At 39.7% G+C, this 27,264-nt stretch overlaps 1 protein-coding gene across 3 annotated transcripts; it reads right to left on the reverse strand.

The window, feature by feature from the left end:
- Positions 1 to 27,264, reverse strand: LOC130303743 (albumin-like). Of its 3 annotated transcripts, none has more exons than XM_056551844.1 (16): positions 26,795 to 27,264; positions 17,742 to 17,854; positions 16,431 to 16,494; positions 14,693 to 14,825; positions 14,311 to 14,516; positions 12,573 to 12,705; positions 11,508 to 11,605; positions 9,353 to 9,482; positions 6,602 to 6,819; positions 5,462 to 5,594; positions 5,265 to 5,362; positions 3,235 to 3,373; positions 1,534 to 1,757; positions 1,132 to 1,264; positions 321 to 375; positions 1 to 129 (listed from the first exon to the last, which is right to left on the reverse strand). In XM_056551844.1, the coding sequence occupies exons 2-15, from the start codon at positions 17,818 to 17,820 to the stop codon at positions 331 to 333; spliced, it is 1,833 nt and encodes a 610-aa protein (XP_056407819.1). In that variant the 5' UTR covers positions 17,821 to 17,854; positions 26,795 to 27,264; the 3' UTR covers positions 1 to 129; positions 321 to 330. The 3 variants fall into 3 exon arrangements, with proteins under 3 accessions (XP_056407819.1, XP_056407816.1, XP_056407820.1); XM_056551841.1 differs by lacking the exon at positions 26,795 to 27,264 and adding an exon at positions 26,212 to 26,359; XM_056551845.1 differs by lacking the exon at positions 26,795 to 27,264 and adding an exon at positions 19,909 to 20,012.

The raw sequence follows: 27,264 nt of genomic DNA on the forward strand, positions 1-27,264 counted from the left end.
CTTAATTCACAAGAGCTTTATTTCATGTTGTAAAATAGCTCAGAGTATATTTTATTTGAGTCTTCTTTAAGTTGTATTAATGTTCGGATGTTACAGGTTTTCAGTCTTACTCCTCAGTGAGGCTGCAGTCTGTAGAAAGAAGGGAAAATATATTTTTTCTATTATAGTGATGGAACCAGCACAAATAACAGCCAGCAAACCTGAACTTCATTAGACTTTAATAAACCTAAAAACAATTGTATGACCTATACAAGTAAATGAATCCCATATGTCTAGAATTTTCTTTCCTCACAAAATACAGCCAAATATGACATATTCACCTCTTATATGTTAGTGTCCTAACACTTCCTTCAAATGCAGAAGAACAGTTGGTCTCTGGAGAGAAAAAAAAGTAAATAAAATTAACAAATCATCTATGTACATGTTTCCATAAAACACAGCCCTCCATGAAATCTTCCTTTGGTTTTCTGTCCTTATACTATGGGAAGTAAAGTTCCTTACTAAGGTTCATTAGGATCTTTGTGTATGATTACTGGCAATACATGATAATTCTAACCTTCATGTGCTCACCAGTGTTGGGCCTGTATTTACACTGATACACAGTAGCAAAGAGAGCTGTACGGCAAGGCTGGGTTCACACGTAGTATATTGGTCAGTATTTTTTTTTTTCAGTGCAAATCAGGAGTGGGTCCGAAACCCTGAAAAAGGTGCAACTCTTTCCATCAAAGTAAACACAAGGAAGCAGATTTACTATGGTAAATGCGCTACAAAAGTTGCTTCCAAGATCTAAACATTTCACATGTGTTGTAGACCATGAGCTAGTAAAGAGAGTGTCTCCTATGCTCCTTGTCTATGCATTTTGGACATGTTTAATTGGGGTCCTTACTCATGACCGTGACCAGGGCCAGCAGTCATTCGCGTGACCCTTTACACATATGCCTTATTACACAGGGAGATGTGCCACCACCAACCAATGTTTTGTTCAGTGGGTAAAAATGACCTGCTCAGCCAAATAACAAGGGTTTTGTTATTTGTTTGATGATCTGTAGCCCTATTGACACCCTGTGTAAAAGGACTCTTGGACTAGACAGTTTAAAGATGTACCAGATATATCTAATAGAAGAAACTCACCTCTTGGTCAAAGCAAACTTGATGATCTGGTGCGGCACAGCATTTCTCCCTCACTGTTCTGAATTCCTCAACAGTCTCCTTAAGTTTTTCTTTTGAGATGTCAGGCTTCAGTTTTAAGACATGAATAAGTAATCTGCAATTGGATTATGAAGATGAAGATTAATAAAGCCACAAAAGCAAGGTAAAAGAGTTGCAGTAATAACCCATCCCTAGAGAAATACCGGTCTCTTCTGATAGGAATGGCTCACCCTATTTGGCACACCAAATCTTTTGCACAGATAAATCAAATTCTATTATAATGAAATACATGGAATACAGAATCATTCCACAGTTGTCTGTTAATTTCCTATATAAGTGTAGAGGAAAACTTTAGCAATAATTTCATTTTTTTTTTTTACTTACGTAAGTCTTTTGCTTTGCTGTTCCTGTTCTGTACCTTCACAGATATCGGCACCAACTTTAAAGGCACTTTCATCAAATGCTGGTGGTTGATAAGATGGGTCAACTCCAAGTTTTGTGAAGCATGGTCTTCTGTCCGCATAAGAGTCATCACAACAGTGACGGACCTGGTCATTTATGAATTTAGCTGATTGTTTTTCACACATTTCTCCTAACAGTAAATCAAGCTGGAAATAGAAAAAAAGATTATATATTTTAACTGACAAATGACTGTTATCTAGATAAACTATGACAACGATGGCACATACTGTATCTACATCTAATGTATTGTGTCCATTTTATCCAGTATAAGTTGACATTTCAATACCATTCTGTGGTTAATCTATTTGCCTTTTTCATACAGATTCTTCTTCAGTTAAAATGACAAGGTGAATATTTACATACCCGCCTGCCCCAGTTTAGGAAAGATGTGTATGCAACCTCAATTGTACATTGATATCAGTAATGTTGTTTCTCATTGGAAAGATTTTAACAGCAGGGCTGAATCGGCACCTCACCATCAAGCATATATGCCCTTGTCTTGATATAAAATCATATAAAAAGACAAGAATCTACGTAACATATTTCTACAAAGAAACACTTAGTTCTGCATATAGCAGAGCTCTATGTACACAGATTATACAGAAGGACAGGTAGGAGGCATAACACTTTAGTATGGAGCATTATGGCATCCATGAGCTGCTATAAAGGCTGTACTTCACCTGTATAGTCATATTCACTCTGCTTTTCTCTGTACTTTTTCAATCTAATGGAACTTGACATGATTTCTTTTTCAGTAAGATTCAGATGAAGTTAAAGACCTTATGGGCCTCTGTGCAGCCATATTATAGCTCTGCATAACACTAGGGAGTAATACAGCCACGTTCCAATAAAATATGTATTTCTTTCTACAATGAGGAATTTACTGGACTTTGCATAATTGTTACTTTGCTATGAGTTACGCTCAACATTGTATGTAGAAGTTGAGAATGCTTCTGGGATTTTAGCTATATGATGGTGCCACTTTATGGCATATGATGGTGCCACTTTATGGCATCTAGGTCAATTCTAGGGTTAAAGGGGTTTTCTGACATAAGACATTTTATCCCCTATCCAAAGGATAGGGGATAAGATGTCTGATCGCGGGAGGCCCGCTGCTGGGACCCTGCAGCACCCGCATTATTTGCGGAGCTGCGTCTCCAGCCTCGGTAACCAGAATGTCACGCCCCCCTCGTGATGTCACGCCCCCTCCATTCATGTCTATGGGAGGCCGTTACACATGAAGGGAGGGGGTGTGACGTGACGTCACGAGGGGGCGTGGCGTTATGTCACGTCTCCAGTCCCGAAAACTTCTAGTTTCCGAGCCTGGAGACGCAGCTCCGCACATAATGCGGGTGCTGCAGGGAGATCATTGGGGGGGTCTCAGCAGCGCGCCCCCCACGTTCAAATATCTCATCCCCTATCCTTTGGATTGGGGATAAAATGTCTAAAGCCGGAATACCCCTTTAAGGTTTACACATTGTTATGACAGTACTATGAAGTTTTAGGATGGCATGATTATTTTTTCCATTCCGAAGGGTCCCGATTCATGGCTTGACAAACTATAAAATACATTACCTTACTTCAGGTTTTAGTTTCAGAAATTAAGTACAGAAGTCAACATACCTTCTCTTCAGCACAAGCCAGTCTCTGGTTCTCAGGAAGTGCACAACACTTGCCACCAAATTTTGTCATTTTACCGGTCAAATGAAGAAGGGCCTCATCTGACGCCTGTGGAAATTTTTTACCGTAGCAGGCTAGCAACCTGATAATATCAAAAAGAAAATATTTTAATCCTTATAACTAATTTGAAAAGAAATGATTTGAATATATTGAATATCTATATGTAAACACAAGTCTGTCACTAGTAATGATAAGCGGCAGGGGCCATATTCGAATTTGCGATATTTCGCGAATATATTGATGATTATTCGTCCTATGTTCGCAAAATTCGCATATTCACTATGTTTGTTCACTTTTTTTCCATGCGAAAATTTGCATAAAAATTCATGTGGAAAAAAAAACAAATATTCCCCATTATGGATATATAGCACTATATTCTAAATATTCGTAAAATCGCAAAGTGCTGATATTCACAATAAAAATTTGCATTATGAATATTCATGCTCAACACTAGTCACTAGTATGTTCTTTTTCTATGTTTCTGAACCAAACATTTTGGAATGATATAACACATATATTCTACACTGTAAGAAGATTATTGTTGTCATGTAACTTTTCAATTAACCTGAATTCTATCTGTGTATCTTATCAATATGGCCCTCATGGCATTCCCCCACATCTAGCCCATTTATAAGTTAAAAAAAAACTCTATGGGGGAGATTTCTCAAAAACTGTGCAGATGAAGAGTGGTGAAGTTGCCCATGGCAACCAATTAGATTGCTTCTTTCATTTTTAAAGAAAATGAAAAATGAAATAAGCAATCTGATTGATTGTCATGGGCAACTGCACCACTCTTCCGCTACACAGGTTTTGATAAATCGCCCCCTATGAACACTAGCTTACCAATACTAGTATAAAGAAGGTGCTTAAAATATAACTTTTAATAGTTTCTATCTGAAATACAAAAATACCATGTTTATCAGTGCCATGAGTATTGGGTACAATCCGACCTCTTGGAGTGCTTTTTTGTCTGTAGGAGCACTTCACTGGCCAACATAGTAATCCCCTATAGACAACTACAACTCCCAACGCGTTTCTATCGTCCGTTGCAACGACGTCCTCAGGGGAGTATAGAATGCAGAGTATACCAACAGATGAATACAAGATATAAATTCAGGACCCCATGTTCTGTTAATTATCACCCTACTTGGTTCTAAAGACAATGCGATCAAAGCATTATGTCACATATCAGGATGCAGTTTATATCACTCATACATTGGTATTGAGAAAGGTCAAACATAGGTATCAACTCCCAGCAAGGGTCAGGTGGCAATCATGATCCCTTGAGCTGGAGTACAGTCCGTTGATTCCTATCAAGATGTACCGGTGGCGGGCACTACCGCAATGGCAGAGAGGCCAGCTGTAAATGCCAGACCAGCGCGCTATAAGTTAGCAGTTTATGTTACATCTGACAGTCATGTCATATGGCAATAAGTGTGAGTGGTAAAGGTCTCAATGCCCATGAAGAGTTACTGTCATTAAAGACAACCTTTGACATGTCGATCAGTCTTTGAAGGAAGTATACGGATCTCTCAGCCAGCCGGGGAGCAGAGCGCAATAGCGCTCACTTTCCTGTCTAATAACTCACAATCACAGTGGGTCTCAGGAGTGAGACCCGGTGTGATCAATAGAAGTGTTTTTTAATGACAGTAATGCTTTAATCACATTCTAACACAGATACTTATTTAAAGCAAAGCAAACGTTTGTATATACACTAATTTTTACATTTTCAGATAATATCGGCATGTAATGTTATATGAGCAAGAAACATTAGCATCACATGAACTTGAGGGTTCTACCTATTATAAAGCAAGGACAACTTTTTCCTTATTTTTCTTTCTTTTTCTCTACTTTTCGACATGTATGTCCTGTTCCTGTGTACACCCTTTCTCTTCTTCCTTTTACTATACTCATCAAGACTGTTGCTGTTTAGTCAAAATAAATCAAGATTAAAGAGTTCTGTGTAAACTTACATAATGTTATAACCATAAGGTCCAAGATGCTCATAAGCGTCACAGTTTTGTTTTACTAGATCTTGGCTTTCTTTGATTCCAGCTGCAAGCAGTTGAGGCTGCAAAGTAACAAAAACATTTAAGTAAATGAAAAAGTAAAGAATGTACTAACGATGTAATGCTAAAGATGAGATAAGTGTCTGGGTAGTTAGTCATACCGCAGCCTTGTAGCACTCCACAGGATTTTCAGATGCACAGCACTTTGTAAGAAGGCCCTCGTAGCCTTTACCAACTCTCAGAAGGGCTTGAAGAGACAATTCTGGATGCCTTTTTGCAAATTCATGAAGAAATCTACAGCACAAAAATAAAAGTAATATCTTAGTAATGTTACCCTATCTAAATAGATTTTGGTTGGATGGGTTTATACGTATTTTTGGATATGGAATTATGTAATCTATAGAAAATATATATGACATGATAAATCAATAGATACAAAATTATACATTAAGAAGAAGATCTAAAAAAGTTAGTGTGCCAGCACTTTTAGTTTTTTTTTTTTTTTTGCATTAGTATATCATATGTGTGATGTCACCAGGGCTGTATTGTGGTTTTATCCGTGTGATTAATGAAAGCAATTTCTGAATCTCTGTCCATGCAAGCTGGATCTTCTTGTGTATTATGGATTCATTGTCCAATTGTGGACTTTTCTGTGCTCTTACAGGATGGAGGAGGTGTGCAGTCAAGCTGGATCTCTGCTATGTGTACACAGTCATATGTGTCTGTACTATATCTGGCCATGACATATATTAAATATATATTTTTTCACCAGTTTTACAGTCTAAGGGTTTTACCCTCTGTTGGGTAGAGCCTGATGTCTATGATGTCTCCCATAGACTATACACACGCACACAGACACAGAATAAGAGACCCTGCTCCCTTATACTTCTGTAGCACATCTTCAGAAGCAACAGCAGCATGGAGGACATTATAGACCAATACTGAGCAGTGTCAGATGTGAGTCCAGCACTTAGATGAGATATAACATTAGTTGATTTTCTTTGTGTGTCTGTGCATCTATCTCTCTCCAGCCACCCCAATTTTCCATAGACTTCTGTAAGCAGCAAGAATTAACAATTTGTTTAGAGAGGGTACAGGAAAAAAAAAGCCTGACAGGGGAGAAAGAAGCAGTTTGGAAAAGTTTGTTGGAACATCAGTCCCCAGTTTGCATATTTTCCCCCATTGCATTTAAGTAGGCTAAACATTACCCAACCAAAACTTACTTAAACACATGTAAATTACTGTTAGAATAGTTTATGTAAAGTTTACGTAAATACATATGTGAATACATGAATACTTACTTGGCTAAGTGTACATCTTTATGATCTTTAAACTGGTCGCACACATGTTCATCCTCTACAAATTCTTTCGGCAGCTCTTTAGGCAGATCTGCTGGGATGTCATCTTTAGGTAAGGCCATGATGCAAGGTGTGCGCTCGAGTACAGGCTTTTCACAACAAACTTTCAAGTTGGGTGAAATCTTTTCATGATTGTCACAGATATGTTGTGTGTATTCCAGCTGCCAAGCAAAGATATACAGTATTAATTCTATTCAAAATGCTATATGACCATGTTTGTACATGTCTGTAACCGCTTATTATGAAATCAGACGTATGAGAACCAACTTTCTGAAAGGAAGTGCCCAGGGTCTGCTCAAAGCTTAGTGCATGTGCTAAAGATCTTATATGTCAGGGACTGTAGTTACAGAAAGAGGCTATTTTGTTAGTTAGATCTGTTTCTGAGAAACACCGAGCCAGCTCTGCGTGTTTTTTCCACAGGTATTATTGGGACATTATAACTCTTTTATTCACAGAATAACTGGCTGACTTGAAGTTACCATTCATTTTTCAGGATTTATTCCAGAGGAATTATTGAGACTAATATATTGCTAACATAAAAGGAGCTCTGAGAGCTAACGTTATTCCACAGGAATTACTGTACCTTTCTATCTACAGGCACCTTTGATTTTTATGGGACCTCACAGAATATATATATATATATATATATATATATATATATATATATATATATATATATATATATTTATTTATTTATTTAGGCTTCATAAGTTCCAGGAACAGCCACTGCTTTTTGTCAGCTAATATCATTTATTTACTTATGTGCAGATCAGTGTAATTTTATATTAAGTTTTATTCTCTATTATATTTATTTTACATTACCATATAAAGAATTAGTAGGAAGTGGCTGCAAGGGCTCTGCAGCGATCCCTCAGTCTGTTTCTGTATTTTTACTTATTTTTAATATGATTAATACAGTTACATAAAAATATTTTTACAATACTCTTTCCTTCTATACTACCACACATTTATTTAACTGTGTCTGGTACCAGTTTTGGGACCCCTGGATGCTCGATAGATAGATAGATAGATAGATAGATAGATAGATAGATTCTATTTGCTTGGACATCTGGGTGTATATGTCCATTTCCATTTTATATTAAGTTTTATTCTCTATTATATTTATTTTACATTACCATATAAAGAATTAGTAGGAAGTGGCTGCAAGGGCTCTGCAGCGATCCCACAGTCTGTTCCTGTATTTTTACTTATTTTTAATATGATTAATACACTTACATAAAAATATTTTTACAATACTCTTTCATTCTATACTACCACAAATTTATTTTATTGTGTCAGGTACCAGTTTTGGGCCCCCTGGATGCTTTTGAGGACCGGCTCCTTTATGTGTTTACCATAGATTCTATTTGCTTGGACATTTGGGTCTATATGTCCATTTCCGGTTAACCTCAAACTTTGCGTTCTGTAAGCTGCACTAACTTTCTTGTTTCTGAGAAAGTTGAATGACGAGAAAAGAAAGTACAATCTCAATATACACTGCTCCAAAAAAATAAAGGGAACACTAAGATAACACATCCTAGATCTGAATGGATGAAATAACTTTATGAAATGCTTTCCTCTTTACATAGTTGAATAAGCTGACAACAAATCACAATTTGGTTAATGTATTGTTAAAGTGACTATAGACGTGACAGATTCAACTGTTCAAATGAGCCAGACAGTGCTGCGGTATCTTGCACCATCGCTAAGTACAAAAATTGCAAGGAAGAGCAGTAAAGACTTTGTGGTGCTAACACGAGTGTCACAGCCCCTTCACACAGCTGTTTGATGGGGTGCCAGAAGTTGGACCCCCTTTGAGTAATATTGATGGCCTATTTTAAGTATTTAAAAGTTTTTGTTTATTTTAATCAAGACCTATACAGATATCCATATTACAGATCCTTTGTGCCTAGGGAATGTTCCATTGGATGCCTTATTACAGTGAATCTCCCTTAGAAGCATTGCTATAAGGGGAGAACATTGTGCCTTACAGGCTTAAAGAATTTAAAAGGGTCTGAAATATGTCTTTATGGTATTCAGTATTTATGTAGTATAAATTCAAACCTTCTGTGTTGAAATGTTTTCATGAATACAGACGTTATAGCATTATGTGATAGAATACTTTGTTACTTACTCTGGTCTATTAAAGCTAGATTTACCATATATGATCATTTAAAGGGGTATTCCAGGAAAAAACTTTTTTTTTTTTTATATCAACTGGGTCCAGAAAGTAAAACAGATGTGTATATTAGTGGCAAAAATAATTATTGTGGTTGAGCTACACATATCTGTTTACAATAGATTTGTATATTACTTCTATAAAAAAAATCTTAATCCTTTCAATAATTATCAGCTGCTGAAGTTGAGATGTTGTTTTCTGTCTGGCAACAGTGCTCTCTGCTGACATCTCTGCTTGTCTCGGGAACTGGACAGAGTAGAAGAGGTTTGCTATGGGGATTTGCTTCTACTCTGGACAGTTCCAGAGACACGTGTCATCAGAGAGCACTTAGACAGAAAAGAACAACTCAACTTCAGCAGCTCATAAGTACTGAAAGGATGAAGATTTCTTAATAGAAGTAATTTCCAAATCTGGAGCCAGTTGATATATAAAAAAAAGTTTTTTCTCATCTGCCTACAGACGTCATCTATGTGGCACAGAAATATATCCATTGATGTATGTAGCAGTTGTCTTACCCTCTCAATCATACATTCCACCACATCTCCTTTACAGCAGTCCTTACTCATATGCAAAGATTCATCACTGTATTTATGCACAAGATCAAAAGTAGCAGCAGGATGTTTCTGAGAGATTTTGGCTATTTTTCTGATGGAGAGAAAAAAAAAATAGGGTGGGTTCACATCGCATTTTTGTGTCTATTTAAGTACGTCTAATTTTGCTGCATACTAGTCAACTAAGGTATTGTGTGTGGCATCAATGGGAAATGGATTCTGCTATATGGCATACAACATCCATTTTTATAATCCATTAACGTATATATTTTTCTCCTTTTCAAGTGTAGAAAAAGTATATGTTCAACGGAAACAAAAATGCAGTGTAAACTCACCCTAAGAGAATAATAACAGGTTAATATTATATAGATAAAGCTTAAAACATAAAACATCTTTATTCACATATTAAGGGCTACGTTTAACTTCTCAACCAATGTGTATTTATTGTTTTAATTAATAAAAAAAAAAAAAAAAAATTAAGCAGCTTTGGAAATGGCCCTAATCTCCTAAACAGACATTTGTGTGGTCATAGTCAACAAAACCTGTGTAATCTGACTCTGTAGATAAATGAGGAAGAATTTCTAAAAAGTAGTGTTGTTAAGTTCTTTTGATCCATCATTTTTTTCGGTCATGGTTTGGACCGCTGTGCCAGTGTTATCAAAATGTCGCACAGCATTTGAAAACTTTGGGGCAAAATAACCCTTTACTGTCAATGATTGTAACTTCCCTGAGTGAAGGCTTTTTTTTTGCCTGTGGCACATCATTTTTCCAAGTGTTGCTTGGCTTTGCTTGGCTATGCGTGCATCGTAGACCAATTTGCGCCAAAATAATGCACTCAAGATTAAAAGTCACACTTAGTAAATTGCTAACCACTGCAAAAGTCACAATCGAAAGTGTTCTAAACTAGAGCACTTTCTGAATTGCTCTACTCAGAAAGTGTCAAGACATTTGCGCAAAAACTGCCTGCACCAAACACGTGACAAAGATAGAAGAAAAAACACCTCAAAATAGCATGATAAATACATTTAGTAGATTAAAATAAGTAAAAGCCAAATGCAGGACAAGCTGTTTTATTCACACTGGCTGTTTCAGCTAGCTATGTTTTTTTTTTCCACAGTAAAGGCACATCTTATTTATTTTATCTAGATAGAGTGCTGTTTGATAATGTTCATATGAGAAAAACAGAACAGTAGCCAGCACTCACCATCCAGGGGTCTCTTTATTACATGATACAGTGCATATTCAGACACACAGCGGGCAGGGAGTAGAGGGTAGGGGTATCAGGACAGCACTGTTTCGCGCTTCACCTGCGCTTCCATGAGCCGGTATCTACACCCTGCCCGCTGTGTGTCTGAATATGCGCTGTATCGTCTTATAAAGAGAACCCTGGATGGTGAGTGCTGGCTACTGTTCTGTTTTTCTCACATGAACATTATCTACTTTGTTTGAGCACTGTGCACTACCGCAACCAGGGTAGGTGCAAACTTTCCTGGCTATCCATTCAGGGAATAGTGTGAAGACTAGTAGTGGAGTTGCCGATGTAACTTTGTCTCATTGGACTTATTACTGTTTGATAATGTAGTGCTAGGGATTGCTGCTGTCTAATAAAATCCCATGTAGCCAATGTATTGAGCCACACCTATTGTCTCGTTGCCTCTATTCACCACAGGCTGCTTCATTTGTAACAGCAAAAAATAAAAAAGAACATATAGGACCAGTTTTTGAAGCGTTGCAAATAGGTAATTCCTAAGGGTTCCTATCTCTAAGGGGTAACAATGAGCCCTCCTAGTACCCAGACAAGAGTCAGCAAGCCTTTCCACTGGGTACACTCTAAAATTTTGAGTTAAAGGTATACTCCGCCCCAAGACATCTTATCCCCTATCCAAATGATAGGGGATAAGATGTATGATCGCTACAGCTACAACACCCCAGACATCCAGTGCACGGAGCAAACTTCGCTCCGTGCCAGATGACTGGCGATGCAAGGCGGAGGCTTGGGGATAAGATGTCTAGGGGCGGAGTACCCCTTTAATAAATACACCTCTGCAGCTCTTAAGCAATTTAACATGAATAGACTGGACATTACATACACAGTGTTTTTTATGTAGTTCTGACTTACATGGCCTGGTAGACTCTATCTGGAAAATGGGCAAGAATGTGGCAAACATGTTTTTGCTTAAACTCAATGTAAAGTGTGGTTTTTACAAGATCGGGGAACTGAAAAAGGGAACAAGAAGGAAAAGAACATGAATGAGTAAACATAAAAGCAAATACTACTAAGTCATGCACACTTTAAATGGATCCTCACTCTATGTATATTCTATGTAGCTTTATAATAATGTATGGGGGGTATTTATCAATTTTGCCTGTTTCTTTTTATTTCTTTTTTCTGACATTCCTAAGTGTGTTTTCTGTGTACAAAATTTCTTGGCGTGGATTTACGCCAAAAAAATTTGCACCAAAATTGCGCCAAAGATCGATTGGCGCAAATGATGAACTACTGACTAAAGTTAAAATCACACACAGGAGATTTTAAGAAAGTTGTAAAAATGACAGTGGAGAAGATGCACCAAACGTTGGCGCAAAAAGACACTGCGCCAAAGTATTGCGCCAAAGTTACGTGAAAAAAACATAAATCCTTTGATAAATACCCCCCATATTCTTAGGACTGCAGCGACAGAGCTCAATCTGACTACCTACAGCAATGTTTCCCAACTAGTGTGTCTTCAGCTGGATCTCTATCTGACATGCATCTCTTTATGACTGAATGTATACAAAAACGAAGTTGCTGCAGCACACAAGGCGTAGTGTTTTGACACTACGCCTTGTGTGCTGCAGCAACTTCATTTTTGTATAGCTTTTTGGACCCCGGACCTGGGACCTTTTGACTGCGTGCACCTATCTACTTCCATTTCTGAGGTGCAACTCACCCTGTTCTTTTTCTATCTATGACTGAATGGCTACAAAAATCTCACTATAAAGCCAACCCATGTACAGGTTTTGTTATCTGCTGTATTGTGAAAAGAATAGCACCACTCAGATGAACCAAGGACACAAAGGTCTATAAATAGTAGCTCATTTGTTACTTTACATGAATATTTGCTAAATCCCGATTTATGTTTCTGTAGGTACGGTTTAAGATATTAATATATATTGAATGTAGAAATATAATTTTATACTATACCTTGGCATCAAAACATTTATCCTTCTCTTCAGCTTGACAGCATTCGGTGATAAGAGTGTCATATTGTGCCGCAAGTGCCAGAACTGCTGGGGGGTAGATGTTTGAATGTCTCTTACCAATGCTTTCAATGTAGCTGAAAATGTACAAGTATTACAATTAGGACAGTGAGAACAGCCATCTATAAGCTAAAACAGGTTTCCCTTTTTTATGTAAAACAAGCATCATTATATTTAAAATGACACAACTTTCTGAGATACTTTCTGCATTAGTTACTAATATGTTTCAGGATCTCTGCAGGACAGAAGATACAGACATGATCAAGACATGTTTAAAAAAATTTCTACGGAGGAAAAAAAATTGAATAAACTGGTGTCAGAAAGTCATAAAAAATCTTAAACCTTCCAGTACTTATCAGCTGTTGTATACTATAGAGAAAGTTGTGTCGTTATTTCCAGTCTGACCACAGTGCTCTCTGCTGACACCTCTGTCCATGTCAGGGACTGTCCAGTGCAGGAGAAGTTTTCTATGGTTTACTTCTATTCTGGACAGTCCCTGACATGGACAGAGGTGTCAGCAGAGAGCACTGTGGTTAGACTGGAAATAACTACACAACTTCCTCTGTAGTATACAGCAGCCGATAAGTACTGGAAATATAAAGATTTTTTTTTTTTGTTATAGAAGTATTTACAAATCGGTTTAACTTTCTGGCACCAGCTGATTTGAAAACATTTTCCTTCCAGGGTACCGCTTTAAGCTTCTGGGAGTAAATAAGATTTGTTTCAATTCACTGACTGTAAGAAGAGGTATTAAAAACTTGGAGATATTAAAATTAAAGTATTATATAAAGTTTCATGTAAACAGTACATCCCAGGGTGGCATTGGTTATAACATAACTCAACAGGAAAAAAGACTATTCCAAACCCGTCAATGTATACAAAGTAATAATAAAGGGGTTATCCAGGAAAAAACTTTTTTTTATATATCAACTGGCTCCAGAAAGTTAAACATATTTGTAAATGACTTCTATTAAAAAATCTTAATCCTTTCAGTACTTATGAGCTTCTGAAGTTAAGGTTGTTCTTTTCTGTCTAAGTCCTCTCTGATGACACGTGTCTCGGGAACCGCCCAGTTTAGAAGCAAATCCCCATAGCAAACCTCTTCTAAACTGTCATCAGAGAGCACTTAGACAGAAAAGAACAACCTTAACTTCAGAAGCTCATAAGTACTGAAAGGATTAAGATTTTTAAAAGAAGTAATTTACAAATCTGTTTAACTTTCTGGAGCCAGTTGATATATAAAAAAAAGTTTTTTCCTGGATAACCCCTTTAAACCTTATTTCTAGCTTTTACTGTGTCCTAATGTCTATTTTCATTCATACGGTAAGTGATGTAATATAATGCATCCTCATTTCTCATGGATACATGCAGGGCTTAGATATAAGGGAAGCAGAGGTTGTAGTCACACTTGGGCCCTTGCACCTCAGACCCCTCTACCCACCATTATTATAAATGGCACATAACAGTGGGGTCTGTAGCAGATTTTGAATGATTGCCCAGATACATATAGTTCCATCTTTGCATACATGGCATAATGTGGGCCTGCCATTAAACATGTTGCAATGACTTTTGTTTCAAATATAATATATTGCAATTTATTCTTAATCACTTGAAATATTAAATAAAAACATGGCAGAAAGAAGACATAATAAAGGAGAAAAAAAAGATATGCAAACACTCACTAGTGAAGAGCATGGTCATGGTCTTCTTTATGTTGTTTACATGCAGATTCAGCATCTGGCTTCTGAAATGGCCCTTCGTCAACATCTCTATGATCATGGAAACACTTCTCCCTCTCTGGCTCTGCCTTGGCACAACACTCTACACTCCAGGGATAACGTTCTGCCAGTTCTGGATGTTTACACATTTTATCATGGAATATAGTTATCTGCAAAAGCACAAAATAAATCAGATATCATTTCTGGAAGATTACTCTATTGGCATTGGTGCCAATCCATAGGTAAAACCATTGGATGCCCACCATTACATATAGGTAAGTCTATGATATTATTATAATCTGTAAGGTGGGGCTGTCAATGTAAAAGCTTTAGCAAACATTCCTACCATTGGTTTTTTACATTCTTCATCCTCTTCATGATCTACACAATGTTCAGCAAAGGTGGAGAGCTCGTGCATTGCTTTCTCGTGTTCTTCAAGTGAACATTTCTGGAAGTTCTGAGAGAGCATAACCAGCAATCTACAGAATAACAATATGTGATCATTATCAGCATAATAAATGTGTCACCTTTAAATGCATTTTTGTTTCAAAAATTTTAATTGTAAATATGTCCTCATTATGATGGCCAAAAGATTACACATTTAAATCAAAATGTAATATTATTTTTACCTGGCTCCCCTGGACCAAAGGTGCACTCGGACACTCAGTAGCACTTTCTACTACTGTCAAAGGGGTGTGTCCCTATACAGCCTGATATTGTTCAATCAGTGCTGATAGTATCAGTGTAGGGGCATACCCCTTTGGCATTGGCAATAGTTAAATCCAATTGTCTATTTGTTCAGAAATTTCTAAGGAAAATAACATAGGAAAAGCAGAATGTAGAGTTATAAAAAAAAAAAAAATTTGAATAGTTTTGCATTACGAATGCTGTTATTGGCCCTCATTTACTAAGAGTGTTGAGCTTTTACTAGTGTGAAATGTTTTAGACTTGCAGGATTCCTCTCTATTTACTATGGGGATTCAGAGATTTACAAGTCATTTTCTGACCAGCTATTTTTTTGTGAAAATTTTCAGCCATAAATTCACAGGATTTTCTGTTAATTCAATAGCAAATAAGTCGAGTTGTGAAACCATGCCCCTTTTCTGTCTGACCACTCTCCCAGCAGTCAGGTTTCAGCCCTCTTTTGGGGTTTGTCGGGCTTTTAGGTCTTTTTTGGCACATTGCACCACACATTCTGGCACAGACACAATTTGTGGCACAATGCTCCAGATTCTGCCGTACTGTGCCACATTTTGGCACACAACCCAACAAAACAGGTCAGGTTTACAATAGCAAATCAGGGCCATTGAGTTAAAGGGGTATTCTAGGATTTTGTTTTATTTGACTATGCTACAGGGGCTGTAAAGTTAGTGTAGTACATAATATAGTGCCCGTACCTGTGTGTGATGGTTTTCTCACAATTCTTCTGTGATTTTAACCCCAATATTTATTTTTACCAGCATACAAAATGACTGTTGTCTTGGATTTTTCCCAGGTTGCAATGCGGCCGAGCCCTGACTCACTAGTCAGCTGATGACAGGGAGCCTGTCTGCCTCAATGGGTGGAGGGATCAATCTGCACCTAATGCAACAGCTGGAGGCACCCTGATTGGAAAACACAGGTCTTTTGTTTCAATGGGTGGGGTGGCTGATGTGTGGGAGGGAGGAAAATGGAATTGTGGGATTTGTAGTCAAAAAAAGAAAATTAAAACAGGAAATACCAGTTCACAAAAAGCTAGCCACAGTGTTATGGTAATCTTACAACATAGACATTTAGCCCAAAGACAAGCGCAGATCCTTCCTAAGCATGTCCATTACTGTCTGCCAGGTACGAACTAAAATCCCCTTATGGTGGATAACCCCTTTAAAGTCAGCAGAGCAAACAGGGACTTTTCAAACCAAATGAGCATGAACTGGTCAATTTTTTAGCTTTACTGGTTTAAATTAGACTGTGCATGAATGGTAACAGTCAGATTTAGCCTGCTTGACTGGTTATTGTTCGTTTGCATATAACATATTGGAAAACTTATGTAGAGCTAAAAAGGCAGAAAACTGTGAAAGAACAGGATGACCAATAATACTTACAAGTGGTTAAAGTTGGTTTTGCCTACGGTAGCATATATTCCACCAATGACCCTGGAATGATGATCTACATGCAAAATCAGAAGAGCAAATAAGTACATCATTAGTATTTTAAAGCAATTCTTTTAAACATGGTTTGTGTTATTATAATAGAACAACTGCTATCTACTCATATGACTGTATCTTCAAAGAGTGCATCATACCATATCAGCCTATTGTAAGTGGGGTAAGTGAGAGATTTGTTTTGAATGGTGCAGTGGCCTGTCATGTGTGCCACCTCTTCATTTATTGTCTATTGATCTAATGAAAATGACCATACTCGGTTATCTCCAACAGCTCCATAGATATAAAATGAAGTGGCTGCGCAAGTGTCGATCCACCTCTCTACTCAAAACCAATCAGTTAGGGTGTTGTTATGGAGATCGCAGGGGAGCCGAGTAGTCGGACACCCGCAATCTCTCAATTATTCTCTATCCAAAGCTAATTTAAGTAAGAATACCCCTTTAATAAACTTTTAGACAAGGCAAATGCTTGTTTGGTTCAATAAAAGGCTGTGATATCACTTGGTAGATTTGTTGCTGGAATTTCTGCTGCTGAAAATCTATTCTATATATCTGAATCGGTTTCTCCCTGAATAGATTTATAAAGACCTTGTTTTGATGTATTAAACATCCTTCAAAGTATCTGCAACTAGCATGCCACATGTAAACACACTGGAAGGCTAATGGGAGCACTACTATAGAGAGCCCAGCTGTTTTTTCTAGGAGACTATAATTTACAGTGTTTTAATACAATGGCCATTTTGTTGTAGACCAGTCGACAGGAATATACGTTTTTTTTAAGAAATGGAAGTGAAAGGGCTTATCCTATATACAGTAAACGAACAAGCTCATTTATAAACCAGTGGACTGGTATAACTTGTTGGTTAAATAATGAAGGTAAATGTTTAGGAAGCGTTTATGTCTGTTGGTGCTCTGAATGTTTTACCAAACTGTTTGGCAACCATTGTCATTGGACAATTCTTATGTAATGCTACTGTGATTTGTGGTGTCATTCCTATAAGTAACAAAACCAAACATTCTGAACATAATACAATTGCAAAACTGTATAGTTTATGCTTTTTGGAGGATCTAGTTTAACTAGTTTAAAGCAGTGCAGCCCATTACAGAACTCAATAAAAAAAAGAGTTTTATAAGAAATAAGGTATTCAACTTAAAAAGCTCAGCGATATAAGATGAGCGATTAAAAGGATTGATGAATAATAATGTTTTCACTGATTAAAAACTACCTGTGGGGTAATATTACGTTTCTTACCTGTATCCCTCTTTTGCAAATGTCTTGACTCAGCAACTATGCTGCATAGGAGCAAGCAAATCAGAGTGGCCCACTTCATGGCTGCAGATCTTTGGGGAGGACCTCTTAGAAGCCTGGAAAATATGAGGAAACCTGATAAATATATATGGTTTCTGGAACCAAGTAGAAATGATTAACCAGGCTGGGTCTATAAATTATTAATATTTACATTGAGATTGAAATAACACAATGTCAACTGTTTAGTTGGTGCTGGCACCCATCTCTTTCAAAGTCCTTATGTATGAGGTAGATGTCCACAGATGAACTACATAAGTCTTTGGTAACTAGTCTATGAAACTACGAACAAAAGGTTAAGTAAAGTGATCCTTGATTATGACAGTCATCTATTCCAAATGTGTATGAAGGTTAAATAATCAAAAAAGACATACCGTAATATGTAAGAATAAACAGCAGATTTTGTTTTTATAACTAACTACAAGTTATATGTGCATTTGGATCACAGATATTTGTTCCTCAGTTTACCGCTTACACATAATACTTAGCAATAAAACATGAGTATAATATTCAAATATTTTTTTATGAAGAAATATTTGGTGTACATATTTTAAAAATATGGGTAAATGTATGCTTGATAATTGAATTTTATAGTTTTCACATTGCAGAACATATTTATTATATAAATGTTTTTAATCTTGTCCTAAGAAGGTTTTAAAATTAGGTAAACATGTAAACAACAACACAAAAAAGATTCCACCATGTCATTAGATATGTAATTTTTCACAGGCCAAAATGCAGAAGCAGCCTGTAAAAATGAAGCACACCCTTACTGCTTCTATTGGAACTAAAAGGGTAAGTAACAGACAGGTGCTGCTAGTCAAATAACCTTGATTAAGTGATCATTAGCAAGATTGACCACCTCTATATGTGCAGTAGTTTTGTCAGTTTGCTGGTCTGGAGAGTGTGTAAACTTAAAGGGGTACTCCGGTGGAAAACACATTTTTGAAAATCAACTGGTGCCAGAACGTTAAACAGATTTGTAAATGACTTCTCATTAAAAATCTTAATCCTTCCAGTACTTATCAGCTGCTGTATATTACAATGAAAGTTCTTTTCTTTTTGAATTTCTTTTCTGTCTGACCACAGTTCTCTCTGCTGACACATCTGTCCATGTCAGGAACTGTCCAGATTAGAAGCAAATGCAATAGAAAACTTCTCCTGCTCTGCACAGTTCTTGACATGGACAGAGGTGTCAGCAGAGAGCACTGTGGTCAGACAGAAGAGAAATTAAAAAAGAAAAGAACTTCCTCTGTAGTATACAGCAGCTGACAAATACTGGAAGGATTAAGATTTTTAAATAAAAGTAATTTACAAATCTGTTTAACTTTCTGGCACCAGTTGATTTACAAAAATGTGTTTACACCTTTAAAGCCAAGGGTGAAAGAGATCAATAATGATCTTAGTGAAGCTATTTAATTGTTGCTTCTCATCAATATCAAAAAAATTGATAGCTCTTAATCTTCCCAGGAGTAGACGTCCCAGCAAATTCAACCCAAAGTCAGACCGAGCTCAGAGAAATTGCAAAAAAAATTAAGAGCTATAATTGATACTCTACAGGCCTCAGTTAGCATGTTAAATGTTAAGGTTCATAACAGTATCACCAGGGGCATCAATGGGCCATAGATCCGAGTCTTAGGCTCATAGTCCCAGGTCTGTGGATGCCATTTTTTTTTCTTTTCTTTTTTTTATAATGCTTGTCACTGCTGCTTTAAGATCATGGCAGGTAGTAGGCACACCAGATGCGGTGTTGACTGGCAACCTGCGACTTGTGTAAATAAACCTGACTGAGAGTCAGTTACATGTATAGAAGTTTGTTTGTTGAGGTGAAAATGTGTCCTTTTGGCTGTGGCAAAGGACGATTCCTGAGCTAATCCCAGAGTAAATCTCACAGTATGCATGTATTTTCTGGGGCTGGGCCACCACCAGAATTTAAACACTAAATCAGTATTTCCAAACCAGGTTGCCTCCAGCTGTTACAAAACTACAATTCCTAGCATGCTGTCCAGGGTGAGAGTTGTAGTTTTGCAACAGTTGGAGGCACCCTGGATGGGAAATACTGTCCTAATTATAAAAAGGGTGCAAGAAAAACATAAAAAAAACAAATGCTTACCTAGCCCCATCCCCGTAGATCTGCCACAGCTCCTGTTCTTCTCTGTAGCATCCCGGTATCTTCTCTATGCCCCCGACAAGTGCTTGGGGGAAGAGACAAGTGCCCTTTCCCGCTCAGCCAATCAGTGGCCGCAGTTGTGTCAAGTGTCAGGTCAGTGATTGGCTGAGCAGGAATGGAAAGCAAGGATGCGCTTACTGCAGCAGGCGACACCCAGGTTGCTACTCCCAATATGACTCGACCACACAGGGCAAGGCGAAGAGACGAAGTCGGACTTAGCAGAAGGTCAAGGCAGGCGGCAAAGGTGCGTAGTCAAATAACATAGCAGAAGGGACAGAACACTGGCTGGGCAAACAAACAAAGGAAATGCTTAATCTCAAGCAAATGGCACTGAAGATCCGTCAGGGAAGAGTGGGAGGTGCAGGGACTTATAGAGTAGTATCCTACTGGGTGCACAGTGAAAAAATGGTTTGAAGACAATTTGTTTGAACAATGCAAAAAATATTTATTAAAATACAATTATAAAATTATTCAATTAAAAAACATTTGAACAGAGCAATATTGAATATAGTTGATTACCATAGGGCCCTAATGGTATATATTCATAGTAATATATGAGGCACTGCAGTTGTAAATAATGGCCGACTATCCGGATTGTACTGTTAAACCGGCAATTTTTATATCTGGTTGTAAAGTCCTTTGTGTGGATTGGACTAAGAATGCCTGTAGTCTCTATGGAGATGAATAATGCTCACCGTGTCCGCTGGTCCCATACTGCGACGGGCCGAAAATGATGGGAGTAGCAATTCTACTTCACAAGTAGAGCGTTGATTTTGGCTTGGTTTGGGAGCGGTGATATAGCAGATGGCTCCCACGCCGGAGGTCCGTAGCTGTTGTGATGTTGAACCCTCGCTGGCTTACTCCGGTAGAAATGCTCGCAGTGGTGGCAGCATGTAAGGCATGTAAGGTAGAATCAGAAGCAAGTGAGTGCGTCAGATGGATAGAAATCCCGGCTGGAGCATCGAGTCTGTAGGCAGCTGGTTTAGATTAAGTCGGCTTCTGAATAGGCAGTGCGTCTTTGTAGTGCTCTGTTTAGACAAAGTCTTAAGCCTAGACGCGTTTCAGGGTACTGCAAGTTGACCCCCTTTCTCAATTTGCCTACAGCGAGGGTCCGACATCACAACAGCCGCACGCCGCAGCTACGGACCTCCTGCGTGGGAGCCATCTGCTATATCACTGCTCCCAAACCAAGCCGAAATCAACGCTCTGCTTGTGAAGTAGAACTGCTACTCCCATCATTTTCGGCCCGTCGCAGTACGGGACCAGCGGACACGGTGAGCATTATTCATCTCCATAGAGACTACAGGCATTTTTAGCCCAATCCACACAAAGGACTTAACAACCAGATATACAAATTGCCGGTTTAACAGTACAATCCGGATAGTTGGCCATTATTTACAACTGCAGTGCCTCATATATTACTATGAATATATACCATTAGGGCCCTATGGTAATCAACTATATTCAATATTGCTCTGTTCAAATGTTTTTTAATTGAATAATTTTATAATTGTATTTTAATAAATATTTTTTGCATTGTTCAAACAAACTGTCTTCAAACCATTTTTTCACTGTGCACCCAGTAGGGTGGTATCCTTGAGGGGTGGTTGAAATTTTGTTTCTAAATTTATTTTACTCAGTCGGTGGGGACCGATTTGTCAACCACAATTTAACCTTGGATACAAGGTTGTGAGCTGCACACATTTCCACTTATAGAGTAGTATCAGGTGTTTCACATAATTATGGGCATACTGGCCCTTTAAATTTCAGAGCTACGCACCCTAGGAGACTGACATACGTATGCCGGAGCTGAGAGGGAGGAGAAGAGACAGTCGAGGACCGTGGTAAGTGACGGGCTGGGATTTGCCACTGGGCGTGTTCCGCCATGTGAATCCCAGCCCCGCTGGCAGCAGGGGAGAGCAGGACAATGCGCTCACGGCCTCATGTGCCTCAAGGCCCTGAGCTCACGGCTCAACACATGTGGCCGTAGCGCAATGTGAAACAGTACCCCCCCCCCCTTTGGTCTCCCCCTCCTTTTGTGGTTCAGGAATTTACAGAGAAGGTCTAGGTCCAGGATATTTTCCTGTGGCTCCCAAGATCTCTCCTTTGGACCGAATCCTTCCCAATCCACCAGAAAAAAGTGTTACCCTCTGATAAAGGACTTTTGTGTCAGGACAGCACCTGCTCCAACTGAAGAAGCATCCACCTCCAAAAGAAAAGGCTTGCCAGAGTTGGTTCTAGTCAGGATCGGAGCCGAAGCGCAGGCAGTCTTTAACTGTTTAAAAGCATCTTCAGCCTCTGGAGTCCAGACCTTGGGATTAGAAGTCTTTTTGGTGGGAGAGACAATGGACGCTATCAAGGTGGAGTAATGAGGAATAAATTGCCAATAGTAATTGGCAAAACCAAGAAAGTGCTGAATTGCTTTTCAGCCACATGGTCGGGGCCAGTCCAGTACAGCAGACAAATTGTTAGGATCCATCTGTAGACCTTGACTAGTAAATATGTAATCCAGAAAAGGAAGACTGGATTTTTCGAACACACACTACTCAAGTTTAACGTAAAGATGGTTGTCTTGGAGACGTTGTAAAACCTGGCGGATGTGGGAACGATATGTCTGAAGATTGGGCAAGTAGATCAGAATATCGTCCAAATAGACCACAACAAGGTGTATAAGAGGTCACAAAAGATGTCATTAATGAACTCCTGGAAGACTGCTGGAGCATTACAGGGTCCAAACGGCATCACAAGATACTCGAAATGTCCATCCCGAGTATTAAATGCAGTCTTCCATTTGTCACCTTCTCTTATGCGAAAAAAAGTTATAGGCACCTCGAAGGTCAAGTTTGGAGAAGATCCTTGCCCCATGCAGACGATCAAATAACCCTGAGATTAAGGGACGTGGGTAGTGGTTCTTGACGGTGATTTTATTCAGTCTGCGATAGTCAATGCAGGGTGGCAAAGAACCGTCTTTTTTCTCTACAAAGAAGAATCTGGCTCCGGCAGGGGAAGATGACTTCCTGATAAAGCCTTTTTGAAGATGTTCTTGTATATATTTAGACATAGCCTGAGTTTCGGGAATAGAAAAAGGGTAAATTCTTCCCAGAGGAGGAGTGGTCCCGGGCAATAAGTCTATAGGACAATCGTAGGGACGATGAGGTGGCAATACTTCAGCTTGCTTCTCACTGAAGATGTCAGCATAGTCCTGAAGATGCGTAGGGAAAGTGGGCTGAGGAGTAGAAGGAGGCACCAACTTAGATGGAGGAATATGAATACAGTGACTGTTGCAATTAGGACCCCAACGGAAAACTTCTCCAGTTTTCCAATCCAGTTGCAGGGCATGGAGTTGCAACCAAGGAAGGCCAAGCAGGAGAGGGGAGGTACAGTAAGGAAGTTCATAGATGGACAAGTTCTCCTTATGTAAGACTTCGACGTGCGTAGATATCGGTTCTGTGTGGTAAAGCACAGTACAGTCCAGATTTTCTCTGTTGACCGTTGAGATGTACAAGGGCTTCAACAGGTAAGACACCGGAAGATGATACCTATGTACTAAGGAGGCATCAGTAAAATGTTCTGCGGAACCAGAATCCAGGAAGGCAAGAAAGGAAATAATCTCTTTGTAGGGTAGAGAAAGCTGGACCTACAAATCCTTGAGGAAATTATCTGCACTGGCGTAGTAGAGACATAGATTCTCAGCTTGTCGGCCAGTTATTTCCTGCAGAGTCAGGCGAGACCGATCTACCTGCATAGCCTCCACTGCGGGAGGCAACGAAGAAGGTTGCGGTGGTTGCTGGAAGACTGGTGCCAGGCGATGAAAGCGCCGAGGTTGTGCAGACTCCCTTTCTTGACGTTGTTCCTCATGTCACTCAAAGGAACGGATATCAATCCGGGAGGCCAGCTGTATAAGATCATTCAAGGTAGATGGCAATTCCCGAGCAGCAAGGACATCCTTAATATGGCTAGAAAGTCCTCTTTTGAAAGTGGCGCAAAGAGCTTCATTATTCCAGGATAACTCTGAAGCCAAGGTATGAAATTGGATAGCATACTCGCCCACAGTAGTTACCCTGAGAAAGGTTCAGCAAAGCTGTTTCAGCGGAAGAAGCTTGTGCAGGTTCTTCGAAAACACTTCGCAATTCCATCAGGAAAGCCTGAAGACTGGCTGTGAGTGGGTCACTGAGATTCCATAATGGAGTTGCCCAGGCCAGAGCCCTTCCAGTTAACAAACTGACGACAAAGGCCACCTTTGCTCATTCCGTAGGGAACTGCTCCGCCATAAGCTCAATGTGCATGGAGCACTGTGTAACAAATCCATGGCAGGACTTGGGATCCCCTTCATACTTCTCGGGAAGAGACAGACGGAGCTTGGATCCCGTGGTCACTGCAGGAGTGGGATACATTACCGGACCAGGAGGAGGCTGTGGCTGTTGCGGTTGTTGCTGGGCAGTAAGCAATTTCTGCATCATGGCGGACAACTGGTTTAACTGTTGCGCCTGCTGGGCCAACTGCTGCGACTGGAGAGCCAATATATGTTGCTGTAATGGTGCTGGATGTGGATCCACTGACCTGTGTGGCTGATGACATGGGCCATATTGGGGAGCAGAGTCTAAGGTGCCGCTGGTCTTCACCAGAACCTGCCGCAAGGCAGGATGGGCTTGCTGCAGCAGGCGATATCCAGGTTGCTAGCCCCGATACGACTTGACCACACAGGTAGCTGGACGAGGCGAAGTACAGTAGGATGAGGCAGAGACTAAGTCGGACTAAGCAGAAGGTCAAGGCAGGCGGCAAAGGTGCGTAGTCAAATAACGTAGCGGCAGGGTCAGAACACTGGCTAGGCAAACAGACAAAGGGAACGCTTAATCTCAGGCAAATGGCACTGAAGATCTGGCAGGGAAGAGTGGGAGGTGCAGGGACTTATAGAGTAGTGTCAGGTGTTACACATATTTATGGGCATACTGGTCCTTCAGATTTCAGAGCTCAGGCGCATGCCCTAGGAGATGGGGTCACGCGCGCCGGAGCTGAGAGGGAGGGGAAAAGACAGCCGAGGACCGTGGTAAGTGACGGGCTGGGATTGGCATGCGGGCACATCCCACGATGCGAATCAAAGCCGCAGGGGAAATGGACAATGTGCTCACGGCCAGCACATGTGGCTGGAGCACAATATGTAACAGTATGCACTTATAAGGGCAGAAAAATGTGCTACAGTGCACTTAAAAAAAACATATTTTTGCACAACACCAGTAGTACACAACAGTGCTGCAGCAGTCGCTGTGTACTAAACCCAAAATTGCACTCTCTCACAGACTATTAGGAATGTACTGCTGGGTATGTATTATACCATCTACAGACTAGTATCACCAGCAGACGATTTGTTGTGAAAAAAAGAGCGCAGAAAAATGCGCTCCAGTACCCTTAAAAAACGTATTGGAGTAAAACGCCAGCCGGTGATTACTTTTGCATGGACTTTCACAGTATCTAGGCCCTTGACAGATTAACAAGTACAAAATAGTACACTACTTAGATGTAGGTATGTGGTATGCACTTACGAGTGCAGAAAAATGCGCTACAGTACTCTTAAAAAAACGTCATCGCGACCGGCCTGCACGATAAGAGCTGCAGAGCTCTGAGTACAGGAGCAGGGATTCATTCCCTGCTCCTGTACATTTTACTTTCTTAGAGGAAGAGTTAGGCGGCCACGGGGGCCCTTCTGATGCAAGGCCTTAGGTGGCCACCTAACTCACCTGATGGTTGAGACACAGAGAGTTCTTATAAGCAAAGGGTCTATGAATATTTATGAGGTGGGCAGGCATATGGGAGCAGAGAGGACTGGGGAGGGAAGCTCTGTATAGCAATGGTGCCTGTATACAGCCTGGATCTTCGTGAACTAATAACGGATCTGGGTGAGTTACACCTCTTTTTAGTCAGGTTCATCTGTACTAAAACCCTGTTTATTGAGTGTAGTGAAGATGAACAAGGTGTCACATTCACTTTAAGGATGTTCATATATGTAGCAGTTGCACCATAGTAATTACCACACAGCTTAGAACCTCACAGCAAATACTTCATGAAGTTTACAACTAGCTGTGACGTTTTCACAGTAAGTACAGATGGAGTACATAATCACAGACATTTTCTGCGGCTTTCTCAGCCATACTAGTTACTTTAGGAGATATATGTATAAAAAAAAGAGATGCGCTCCTAGTGGAGAATCACAAGGTGGGTTGGCGTGTGAGCATGTCTTTTGCACCTTACCGTGTAGCATTGTGCTGAGGGAACAACACCTTGATGAGCTTGTGGACTCGCTGGGGTTTGTAGTTGAAAGTATGGGCGGCAGCCTGGGCGTCCTTCACCGTGACCTCCAGGTCGTGGTGCAGCAATAGTGAGAGGAGAACCAAAAAAGTAGGACTTGCTTGGCCCTTTGCGCCTATTCCCCAAACATCAATTCCAGCCGATAGTAGTTCATTAAAACAACTGGCCTTTATTGGTACAAAAAAAGAACCCTTCTTTAGTACCAATAAAAGCCAGTTGTTTTAATGAACTACTATCGGCTGGAATTGATGTTTGGGGAATAGGCGCCAAGGGCCAAGCAAGTCCTACTTTTTTGGTTCTCCTCTCACTAATGCTAGTTACTTTGGTGCAACTCAAAAGTGAATGGTCAACTAAATCACAAACTAAAGTATCTCACAATTGTTCAGAGACATGAAGCACGCCATTATTCAGGAGATGACTAGCGTTGGTGTGAACCGCAGACCTTGATATGCAAAAAAGGCTCCAAGGCCCAGGCGATGAGCTTAGGAACAAATCCTATACTGACAAGATTGAGGCAGTATCCTACCAGACTAGCAATTGATAAGGATAGATGTAGGAAGGAATATGGTGACCCAATCACTGCTGTGCATGGTGCACAATGAACGATGGGGACTGCACTTGGAGCACTGCATGGGAAAGTCATGCTTTGGAAGCATTAGGCCCCTAGGACACTTTTGCATACAAGGGATTTAGTGTATTGCACTATTACAACCTGGTGGCTCAGTGTGTGGCACTATTATATCCAGGGGCAAATTATGTGGGCACTATTAAGTCCTGGGAACATTGTGAGGCTCTTTTATGTTCTGGCAGCATAGTATGTGGAACTATTATATCCTGGCAGAGCAGTGTGTTGCCCCATGATATCCTATTAGTGTAGTGTGGGGCACTATTATATCCTGACAGCACAGTGAAGCACTATTAAATCCTGTGGTACATTGTGTGGCTCTAATATGCCCTGGAAACATAGTATTTGGCACCATTACATGCCTAGCAGCT

This window comes from Hyla sarda, chromosome 1 (assembly GCF_029499605.1).
Source record: "Hyla sarda isolate aHylSar1 chromosome 1, aHylSar1.hap1, whole genome shotgun sequence".
Lineage (NCBI taxonomy): Eukaryota > Metazoa > Chordata > Amphibia > Anura > Hylidae > Hyla > Hyla sarda.